This window comes from Catharus ustulatus, unplaced genomic scaffold (assembly GCF_009819885.2).
Source record: "Catharus ustulatus isolate bCatUst1 unplaced genomic scaffold, bCatUst1.pri.v2 scaffold_86_arrow_ctg1, whole genome shotgun sequence".
Lineage (NCBI taxonomy): Eukaryota > Metazoa > Chordata > Aves > Passeriformes > Turdidae > Catharus > Catharus ustulatus.
Genome location: NW_024879551.1, coordinates 65456 through 76899, shown reverse-complemented (window position 1 = coordinate 76899; position 11444 = coordinate 65456). Strand labels below are relative to the sequence as shown.

At 39.5% G+C, this 11444-nt stretch overlaps 1 protein-coding gene across 1 annotated transcript in view; it reads right to left on the bottom strand.

Moving 5' to 3' along the window:
* Positions 1–1493: 1493 nt before the first annotated feature.
* Positions 1494–11444, bottom strand: part of LOC117011543 (filamin-A-like) — a gene marked incomplete at its 5' end in the record, with an annotated part of 73047 nt that continues 63096 nt past the window's right edge. Inside the window, 4 exons of the mRNA XM_033086969.1 lie at positions 1494–1747; positions 6071–6286; positions 7955–8173; positions 9260–9436. Coding sequence (XP_032942860.1) covers positions 1560–1747; positions 6071–6286; positions 7955–8173; positions 9260–9436 — 800 coding nt within the window. The remainder of the gene's footprint in view (positions 1748–6070; positions 6287–7954; positions 8174–9259; positions 9437–11444) is intronic.

Here is an 11444-nt window from a genome sequence, read left to right as displayed (position 1 = left end):
AGCGTGAGGGGGGGGAGGGGCAGTGATGGGGGGGGGGGCGTGAGGGGCGTGGGGGGGTCCAGGACCCCCAAAAAAAGGGGGGGGGGAGAGGGGGGAGACCCCAAATTTGGGGAGGGGGATCCCAAAAATTTTAATTTTTGGGGGGTTTTAAAGTCATGGAGGGACCCCAAATTTTTTTGGGGGGGGAATTTTCCCCAAATTTTTTGGGATGGCCCCAAAATTTGGGAACTTCCAACAATTTTTGCACATTTTTGGGGAATTTTTTGGGATTTTTGCCCATTTTTAAAGGATTTTTATCAATTTTTGGGGGGAGTTTTGAGGAGGTTTCCCAACTTTTGAGGAATTTTCTCCATTTTTTGAGGAATTTTTTTCCCATTTTTGGGGAATTTTGAGGATTCTTTCTCACTTTTGAGGAGCTCCCACTCGTTTTTCAGGACTTTTTTTTTCCATTTTTCAGCAACTTTTGCCCCATTTCTCAGAACTTTCCCCCATTTTTTAGGAACTTTTCCCATTTCTGAGGAACTTTCTCATATTTTCCATAACTTCTCCCAATTTTTGGGTAACATTTTTCATTTTTCAGTAACTTTCCCCCATTTTTCGAGATTTTTTTCCATTTTTCAGTAACTTTTTCCATCTTTGAGTAACTTTTTTCCATTTTCTGTGTAACTTTTTCCATTTTTTGGGTAACATTTTCCATTTTCTGGGTAACTTTTTTCCATTTTTTCCCATTTTTGGGCAACATTTTCCATTTTCTGGGTAACTTTTTCCATTTCTAGGTAACATTTTCCATTTCTCAGTAACTTTTCCCCCATTTTTCAGTAACATTTTCCATTTTCTGGGTAACTTTTTCCCATTTTTTCCCATTTCTGGGTAACATTTTCCATTTTTTGGGTAACATTTTCCATTTTTTGGGTAACATTTTCCATTTTTTGGGTATCTTTTTCCCGTTTTTTCCCATTTTTGGGCAACATTTTCCATTTTTTGTGTAACTTTTTCCCATTTTTTCCCATTTCTGGGTAACATTTTCCATTTTTTGGGTAACATTTTCCATTTTCTGTGTAACTTTTTCCCATTTTTTCCCATTTTTGGGCAACATTTTCCATTTTTTGGGTAATTTTTCCATTTTTTGGGTAACATTTCCCATTTTCTGGGTAACTTTTTCCCGTTTTTTCCCATTTTTGGGTAACATTTTCCATTTTCTGGGTAACTTTTTCCCATTTCTGGGTAACATTTTCCATTTTTTGGGTAATTTTTCCATTTTCTGGGTAACTTTTTCCCATTTCTGGGTAACATTTTCCATTTTTTGGGTAATTTTTCCATTTTCTGGGTAACTTTTTCCCATTTTTGGGCAACATTTTCCATTTTTTATGTAACTTATTTCCATTTTTTCCCATTTTTGGGTAACTTTTTCCCATTTCTGTGTAATTTTTCCATTTCTGGGTAACATTTTCCATTTTCTGTGTAACTTTTTCCCGTTTTTTCCCGTTTCCCCCCCCATTTCTCATCCCCCTGTCCCCCCGTGTGACCCCTCCCCATTTTTGGGGACACTTTGGTGGCCCTCAGGGCACGGTGACCCTGAAGGGGCTGTTGGGCACGTGCTGCTCTCCCCACTTGACCACCAGCAGGTACTCGCCGCGCTCCCGCAGCAGGTAGCCCACGTTGTACAGTTGGTTGCCCAAGTGCTTGACCACGATTTCCTCGCAGGGGTTCCTGGGGCCCTGCACCCCCACCAGCAGCATGTTGGTGCCTGGGGGGGAAAAAAGAGATTTTGGGGTTTTTTGGGGTTTTTTTGGAGTTTTTTAGGGTTTTTTTTGGGGTTTTTTTAGGGATTTTTTGGGTTTTTTTTGGGATTTTTTTTTATTTTTCAGGGATTTTTCGGGATTTTTAAAGGATTTTTTAGGACTCTGGGGGATTTTTTGAGGATTTTAGGGATTATTTTTATTTTTGGGGGATTTTTTTGGGATTTTTTAAAAGGATTTTTTAGGGATTTTTTTGCGGGATATTCTTAGGGATTTTTTTAGGGATTTTTTAAAGGATTTTTGGGGATTTTTTTATTTTTAGGGATTTTTTAATTTTATTTTTTGGGATTTCTTAGGGATTTTTTTTTAATTTATAGTATTTTTAAATGATTTTTTTGGGATTTTTTAGGGATTTTTTTGGATTTTTTTAGGGATTTAAAAGGATTTTTAAAGGAATTTTTAGGGATTTTTGGGGGATTTGTTTTCGTTTTTTAGGGATTTTTTGGGAGATTTTTTTTATTTTTGGGGGATTTTTAGGGATTTTTTTGGTGAGTTTTTTGGGATTTTTTAAGGGATTTTCTAGAGATTTTTAAGAGATTTTTTAAGGGATTTTTTAGGGATTTTTGGGTTTTTTTAGGGATTTTTTTGGGGTTTGCAGGGGTTCCTGGGGCCCTGCACCCCCACCAGCAGCATGTTGGTGCCTGGGGGGGAAAAAGAGATTTTGGGGGTTTTTTGGGAATTTTTTCTAATTTTTTAAAATTTTTTTAGGGATTTTTTGGGATTTTTTTTTATTTTTTTTGATTTTTTTTTTTATTTTTAGGGATTTTTAAAGGATTTTTTTGGGATTTTTAGGGATTTTTTTTTGGTTTTCTAGGGATTTTTTTTTGATTTTTAGGGATTTTTTTGGGATTTTAAAAATTTTTTAGGGATTTTTTAAAAATTTTTTTAGGGGGATTTTTTTTGATTTTTGAAGGAGATTTTTTGGGATTTTAAAAGGATTTTTTTTTTATTTTAAAAGGATTTTTTTAAATTTTTAATGGATTTTTTAGGGATTTTTTAATGGATTTTTTTAGGGATTTTTTTTTTATTTTTCAAGGATTTTTTTGAGTTTTTTTTTGATTTTAAAGGAATTTTCGAGGGATATTTTTAGGGTTTTGGGATTTTTTTTTAAGGGATTTTTAAAGGGATTTTTTGGGGGGTTTTTTTTAAGATTTTTGGGATTTTTTTTGGGATTTTTGGAAGATTTTTGGGGATTTTTTTGGGTTTTTTAGGGATATTTTGGGGTTTGCAGGGGTTCCTGGGGCCCTGCACCCCCACCAGCAGCATGTTGGTGCCTGGGGGGGAAAAAAGAGATTTTGGGGGTTTTTTGGGGATTTTTTTGAATTTTTAGGGGTTTTTTTGGGGTTTTTTTGGGATTTTTAAAAAATTTTTTGGGGATTTTTTTTGAATTTTTTTTGATTTTTAGGGATTTTTTTAGTGAGTTTTTTTGGGATTTTTAGGGGGATTTTTGGGATTTTTTTGGGATTTTTTGAGATTTTTTTTTAATTTTTTTTTATTTTTTAGGGATTTTAAAGGATGTTTTAAGGATTTTTTTTAGGGATTTTTGTGGGGTTTTTTTGGGATTTTTTTTATTTTTAGGGATTTTGGGGGGATTTTTAAGGGATTTTAAAGGGATTTTTAAAAGGAATTTTTGAGATTTTTTTTTAGGGATTTTTAGGATTTTTTTTTTATTTTTAGGGATTTTTTTGGGATTTTTAAGAGATTTTTTAAGGGATTTTTTGGGATTTTTTAGGGATTTTTGGGTTTTTTTAGGGATTTTTTTGGGGTTTGCAGGGGTTCCTGGGGCCCTGCACCCCCACCAGCAGCATCTTGGTGCCTGGGGGGGAAAAAGAGATTTTGGAGTTTTTTTGGGGATTTTTTTTATTTTTTGGTTTTTTTTAGAGGATTTTTTGGGGGTTTTTTGGGATTTTTTAGGCATTTTTTTGGGTTTTTTTGACATTTTTTAAGGATTTTTTTGAGATTTTTTGGGGATTTTTTAGGGATTTTTTTTGGATTTTTTTTAGGGATTTTAAAGGATGTTTTAAAGATTTTTTAAAATGATTTTTAAGGGATTTTTAATGGATTGTTTTAGGGATTTTTTTTTTATTTTTCAAGGATTTTTTTGAGGTTTTTTTTGGATTTTAAAGGAATTTTCGAGGGATATTTTTAGGGTTTTGGGATTTTTTTTAGGGATTTTTTAAGGGATTTTTTGGGGTTTTTTTTTAAGATTTTTGGGGATTTTTTTTGGCTTTTTAGGGATATTTTGGGGTTTGCAGGGGTTCCTCACCAGCAGCATGTTGGTGCCTGGTGGGGAAAAAGAGGATATGGGTTTTTTTTGGGATTTTTAGGGGTTTTGGGGGATATTTTTTGGGTTTTTTTGGGGATTTTTTGGGGAGATTTTTTGGGATTTTTTAGGGATTTTTAGGGATTTTTTTTAAGGATTTTTTAGGGATTTTTTGGGTTTTTTTAGGGTTTTTTAAATTATTTTTTTGGGATTTTTTAGAGATTTTTTGGGGGATTTTTTTTTAAATTTTTTTTTAGGGATTTTTTTGGGGGGGATTTAAAATTTTTTTTTAGTGATTTTTTTTGGGATTTTTAGGGAATTTTTTTTTATTTTTCAGAGATTTTTTAGGGATTTTTTTAGGGATTTTTTTTGGTTTTTTAGGAATTTTTTTAGGGATTTTTTTTTACTTTAAGGGATTTTTTTAGGATTTTTTGGGGGATGTTTTTGGGATTTTTTGAGGATTTTTTGGGGGATTTTTTGGGATTTTTTTGGATTTTGGAGGGATTTTTTGGAGATTTTTGGGGGGTTTTGGGATTTATAGGCATTTTTTTAGGGATTTTTTTAGGGATATTTAGGGAATCTTTACAAGATTTTTAAAGGATTTTTTTGGGGTTATTTTGACTCATTTTTGGGGTTATTTTGGGGTTATTTTTGTTATTTCTGGGCTTGTTTTTGGGATTATTTTTGTTATTTTATTTTTCCTCACCAGCCTTGCTGCAATCCACAGTGAAGGAATTTTTGGGGTTATTTTGGGTCATTTTTTGCCTATTTCAGGGTGATTTTTTGGGGTTATTTTGGGGTTATTTAGCTCATTTTTAGGGTTATTTTTGGGGTTATTTCAGATAATTTTGGGGTTATTTTTGGGGTTATTTAGCTCATTTTTGGGGTTATTTTTCCTCACCAGCCTTGCTGCAGTCCACAGTGAAGGAATTTCTGGGGTTATTTCTGGGATTATTTTGGTTATTTTTGGGGTTATTTTTAGGGTTATTTCAGATAATTATTTGGGTTATTTTGGGGTTATTTCAGATAATTTTTGGGGTTATTTTTGGGGTTATTTAGCTCATTTTTGGGGTTATTTTGGTTATTTTTGTGGTTATTTTTGTTATTTTATTTTCCTCACCAGCCTTGCTGCAGTCCACAGTGAAGGAATTTTTGGGGCTATTTTGGGTTAATTTTGAGGTTATTTCAGATAATTTTTGGAATAATTTTTGGGGTTATTTTTGGGGTTATTTAGCTCATTTTTGGGGTGATTTTGGTTATTTTTGTGTCATTTTTTGTGGTTATTTTTATTTTATTTTCCTCACCAGCCTTGCTGCAGTCCACAGTGAAGGAATTTTTGGGGTTATTTTGGCTCATTTTTGGCTATTTAAAGGTGATTTTTTGGGGTTATTTTGGTTATTTTTGGGGTTATTTTGGTTATTTTTGCGTCATTTTTTGGGGTTATTTTTCCTCACCAGCCTTGCTGCAGTCCACAGTGAAGGAATTTTTGGGGTTATTTCAGATAATTTTTGGGGTTATTTTTGGGGTTATTTAGCTCATTTTTGGGGTTATTTTGAGATTATTTCTGGGGTTTTTTTAGGTCATTTTTTGGCTATTTCAGGGTGATTTTTTGGGGTTATTTTGGGGTTATTTAGCTCATTTTTAGGGTTATTTTTGGGGTTATTTCAGATAATTTTTGGGGTTATTTCTGGGGTTATTTAGCTCATTTTTGGGGTTATTTTTCCTCACCAGCCTTGCTGCAGTCCACAGTGAAGGAATTTCTGGGGTTATTTCTGGGGTTATTTCAGATAATTTTTGGGGTTATTTCAGATAATTTTTGGGGTTATTTCTGGGGTTATTTTTGTTATTTTTAGGGTTATTTTAGGGTTATTTCAGATAATTTTTGGGGTTATTTTGACTCATTTTTGGCTATTTAAAGGTGATTTTTTGGGGTTATTTTGGTTATTTTTGGGGTTATTTTTGTGTCATTTTTTGTGGTTATTTTTATTTTTATTTTATTTTTCCTCACCAGCCTTGCTGCAATCCACAGTGAAGGAATTCTTCTGGCCCACGAAGCCCTTGCTGAGCCCCAGCCCCTTGGCCACCACCTTGGAGGCGTCGGAGAATTTGGGGGGGCCCGGGGGGGGCGCGGAGGGGGCGGGGCCGGGGCTGGGGGAGGGGCCCCCCGAGTCCAGCAGCACCGAGGAGCTCTCGCGGAGGCTGTGGCTGCTCACCAGACGGGGGCCTGGGGGGAAAATCAAATTACAGAGGGGTTGGGAGCACAGAAATACAGAGGTTGGGACCTAAAAAATGCGAGGGAGCATCAAAAAAATACAGGGGTTGGAACTGAAAAAAATTGGGGGAGAACCTCAAAAATCAGGGGGCTGGGGACACAAAAATACAGGGGTTTGAAGCCAAAAATACAGGGGTTTGAATCTAAAAAATACAGGGGTTTGAACCTGAAAATACAGGGGTTTGAACCCAAGAATACAGGGGTTTGAACCTAAAAATTTATGGGTTTGAACCCAAAAATACAGGAGATTGAACTTAAAAATACAGGGATTTGAACCTAAAAAAATGAGGGGGGAAACAGCAAAAATGAGGAGTTTGAACCTAAAAAACGGGCGGTGGAACATCAAAAATTGGGGGGTTGGGAGCACAAAAATACAGGAGTTTGAACCTGAAAACACAGGGGTTTGAACTTAAAAATACAGGGGTTTGAAGCTAAAAAATTGGGGGTGGGACATAAAAAATGAGGGGTTGGGGACACAAAAATTCAGGAGTTTGAACCCAAAAATACAGGGGTTTGAACCTGAAAATGAGGGGTTTGAACCTAAAAAATGGGGGGGAGCCTCAAAAAAATCAGGGGTTGGAACCTAAAAAAATTGGGGGTGGAATCTTAAAAAAATGAGGGGTTTGAACCTAAAAAATGGAGGGGTTTGAACCTGAAAATACAGGAGTTTGAACCTGAAAATACAGGGGTTTGAACCTAAAAAATGGGAGGGAGCCTCAAAAAAATCAGGGGTTGGAACGTAAAAGAATTGGGGCTGGAATCTCAAAAAAATGAGGGGTTTGAACCTAAAAAATGGGGGAGAAATAAAAATTGGGGAGGGTTTGGGAACACAAAAAATGGCGGGTTTGAACCTAAAAATGGGGGGGTGGAACCTCAGAAACTGGGGATAGGGACATCAAAAATGAGGGGTTGGGATCTAAAAATACAGGGGTTTGAACGTAAAAAATTGGGGGTGAACAGCAAAAAAATGAGGGTTGGGAACACAAAAAATGGCGGGTTTGAACCTAAAAAATGGAGGGGTGGAATCTCAAAAATGAGGAGTTTGAACCCAAAAATACAGGGTTTGGGACCTAAAATATGGGATGGAACCTCAAAAATGAGGGGTTGGGGGCATAAAAATACAGGGGATTGAACCTAAAAATACAGGGGTTGGGGACACAAAAATACAGGGGGAGGACATAAAAAAATTGGGGGGAAATAAAAATTGGGAGGGGTTGGGAGCACAGAAATACAGGAGTTTGAACCCAAAAATACAGGAGTTTGAATTTAAAAATACAGGGGTTTGAACCTGAAAATACAGGGGTTGGGGACCCAAAAATACAGGGGTTTGAATCTAAAAAATACAGGGATTTGAACTTAAAAATAAAGGGGTTTGAACTTAAAAATACAGGAGTTTGAAGCCAAAAATACAGGGTTTGAACCCAAAAATTCAGGGCTTTGAACCCCCTTTAAACCCCCAAACCCCCCAAAAATTCCCCCCATATCCCTTTAAACCTCCCAAACCCCCCAAAAATTGCCCCAAAATCCCCTTTAAACCTCCTTTAAATCCCCCAAAAATTCCCCCAAACCCTCTTTAACCCCCCCCAAACCCCCCCAAAAATTCCCCCCACCGCCCCTCACCGGTGATCTTGGCCTTGAAGGGGCTCCCCACGATGTGGTGGGGCCCCCCAAATTTGATGGTGATCAGGTAACTGCCGGGGGCCATGGGGGTGTAGCTGACCCTGAAGCCCTCGGGGCACTCGTGGCACTCCATGGTCACCTTGGACGGGCCCTCGATGGTCACGGCCAGAGCGCCCGGGCCCGCCTTGGACGTGTTCACCACGAACTCGGCCGGGGAGCCTGAGGGGAAACACAAAATTTGGGGTTGGGGGGTCCCCAAAATCCAGGGGAGTCATCCAGACCCCACTGAGAAACCTCAAATTCCAACATGAGACCTCATTAACAACCCCCAAATTTCCATGGGAAAGGGGATTTGAATCCTAAATTCCGTGGGGTTCATGCAGATCCCACTGAGAAACCCCAAATCCCCATGGGATTTGTCCAGACCCCAAAATCCAAACATTAGACCCCATTAAAAACCCCAAATTTCATGGAAGGGGAGTTCAGACCCTGCTGAGAACCCCCAAATTCCATGGAGAGGTTTGAACCCCAAATTCAATGGAAGGAGGGATTTGAACCCCAAATTCCATGGGGTTCATACACATCTCACAGAGAAATCCCAAATTCTGTACCTGTAATGCTCCTCACCCCCACAACCTCCCAAATTCCTCGGGTTTTTTCCCAAAAACTTCCATTTTTCTTTCAAATCTTATACCTGTGGTGCCTCCCTCCAGGCCGGGCCTGTAGGCTGAGACCAGGCGTGAATACCCAGCTGATCCCAGATCCTTCTAAAATTCCTGGTTTTTTTCCCCCAAATTCCTGCTTTTTTTCCCCAAATTCCACACCTGTAATGCCCCACACCCCCATAAACTCCGAAATGCCTGTTTTTTCTCCAAAAATTGCCATTTTTCCCTCAAAATTCCATACTTGTGGTGCCTCCCTCCAGGCCGGGCCTGTAGGCCAAGACCAGGCCCGGATCACTGCCCTGCCACAGATCCCTCCCAAATTCCTGTTTTTTCTCCCAAATTCCTGATTTTCCCCCTCAAATTCCACATCTGTAATGCCTCACACCCCCATAAACTCCAAAATTCTTGGTTTTTCTCCGAAAATTGCCCTTTTTCCCTCAAAATTCCATACCTGTGGTGCCTCCCTCCAGGCCGGGCCTGTAGGCCAAGACCAGGCCCGGATCACTGCCCTGCCACAGATCCCTCCCAAATTCCTGTTTTTTCCCCCCAAATTCCATACCTGTAATGCACCTCAACCCTATAACCTCCTAAATTCTCATTTTCCCCCAAAATTTCCATTTTTTCCCCTCAAATTCCGTACCTGTGGTGCCTCCCTCCAGGCCGGGCCCGTAGGCCGAGACCAGGCCCGGATCCCCGGCCTGTCCTGGCTCTCCCACCCGGACCTTGAAGGGGCTCCCGGGGATGTGGGAGCCCTCGAACTTCACGTCGATGGAGTAGACGCCGTTCTCCCGTGGGATGAAGCGCACGGCGTATTTGTCTGGGGAAAACGGAGCTCAAAATCATCTTTGAAATCCTAAAATCAGCCCTGAAATCCCAGAAATCCCAAATGCCAAAGGATGAAGTGCAGGGTGAGTTTGTCTGGGGAAAATGGAGCTCAAAATCATCTTTGAAATCCCAAAATTATCCCTGAAACCCAAAAATTATCCCTGAAACTCCAGAAATCTCAAATTCCTGTGGGATGAAGTGCACGGCGTATTTGTCTGGGGAAAACGGAGCTCAAAATCATCTTTGAAATCCTAAAATTATCCCTGAAACTCCAAAATTATCCCTGAAAATCCAGAAATATCAAATTCCTGTGGGATGAAGTGCAGGGTGAGTTTGTCTGGAGAAAATGGAGCTCAAAATCATCTTTGAAATCCTAAAATTATCCCTGAAACTCCAAAATTATCCCTGAAACTCCAAAAATCCCAAATTTCTGTGGGATGAAGCACGGGGTGAATTTGTCTGGGGAAAAGGGGACCTAAAATTATCCCTGAAATCTCAAAATGATCCCTGAAATCCCATTTTTATGGGAATGGGAGCAGATTTTGGGGTGGAATTTGCAGATTTTGGGGTAGAATTTCCCAATTTTTATGAAAATTGAGCCAGTTTTTACAGGACCACCCAATTTTTGGGTTTTTTTTTTGGGCTGTACCCCAATTTTTTGGGGTGTCCGTCACTTGGGGTGACCTCAGAGCTGTGACAAAACCCAGGGGTGGGAACAGAGCAGATTTTGGGATAGAATTTGGCGATTTTGGTGTAGAATTTCCTGATTTTCATGAAAATTGAACCGATTTTTGCAGGAACACCCAATTTTTTGGGGTTTTTTTAGGATGTACCCCAATGTTTGGGGTGTCCCTCACCTGAGGTGACCTCAGAGATGTGAGACTCAAGGGTTTGGAAAGGGGCAGATTTCGGGATAGAATTTGTGGATTTTGGGGTAGAATTTGGCGATTTTCATGAAAATTGAACCGATTTTCATAGGAATACCCAAGTTTTTCAGATTTTTTTGGGCTGTACCCCAATTTTTTGGGGTGTCCCCGAGGTGTCCCTCACCTGGGGTGACCTCAGAGATGTGGCACTCCTCCAGGGGTGCGAATGGGGCAGATTTTGGGGTGGGATTTGCCGATTTTGGTGTAGAATTACCCAATTTTCATGAAAATTGAACCAATTTTTATAGGAACACCCAATTTTTTTGGGTTTTTTTGGGGTGTACCCCAATTTTTGGGGTGTCCCTCACCTGGGGTGACCTCAGAGCTGTGACAGCACCCAGGGGTGGGAACAGAGCAGATTTTGGGGTGGAATTTATGAATTTTGGAGGTGGAATTTGCGGATTTTGGTGTAGAATCTGCAGATTTTTATAGGAACACCCAATTTTTTTGGGGTTTTTTTGGGGTGTACCCCAATTTTTGGGGTGTCCCTCACCTGGGGTGACCTCAGAGATGTGGCACCTCCCCAGGGGTGGGAACAGAGCAGATTTTGGGGTGGAATTTGCCAATTTTGGTGTAGAATTTCCTGATTTTCATGAAAATTGAACCGATTTTCATAGGAATACCCAAGTTTTTCAGATTTTTTTGGGCTGTACCCCAATTTTTTGGGGTGTCCCCGAGGTGTCCCTCACCTGGGGTGACCTCAGAGATGTGGCACTCCTCCAGGGGTGCGAATGGGGCAGATTTTGGGGTGGGATTTGCCGATTTTGGTGTAGAATTACCCAATTTTCATGAAAATTGAACTGATTTTTAGAGGAACACCCAATTTTTTTAGGGTTTTTTTAGGATGTGCCCCAATGTTTGGGGTGTCCCTCACCTGGGGTGACCTCAGAGATGTGACAGCACCCAGGGGTGGGAACAGAGCAGATTTTGGGGTGGAATTTATGAATTTTGGAGGTGGAATTTGCGGATTTTGGTGTAGAATCTGCAGATTTTTATAGGAACACCCAATTTTTTTAGGGTTTTTTGGGCTGTACCCCAATTTTTGGGGTGTCCCCGAGGTGTCCCTCACTTGGG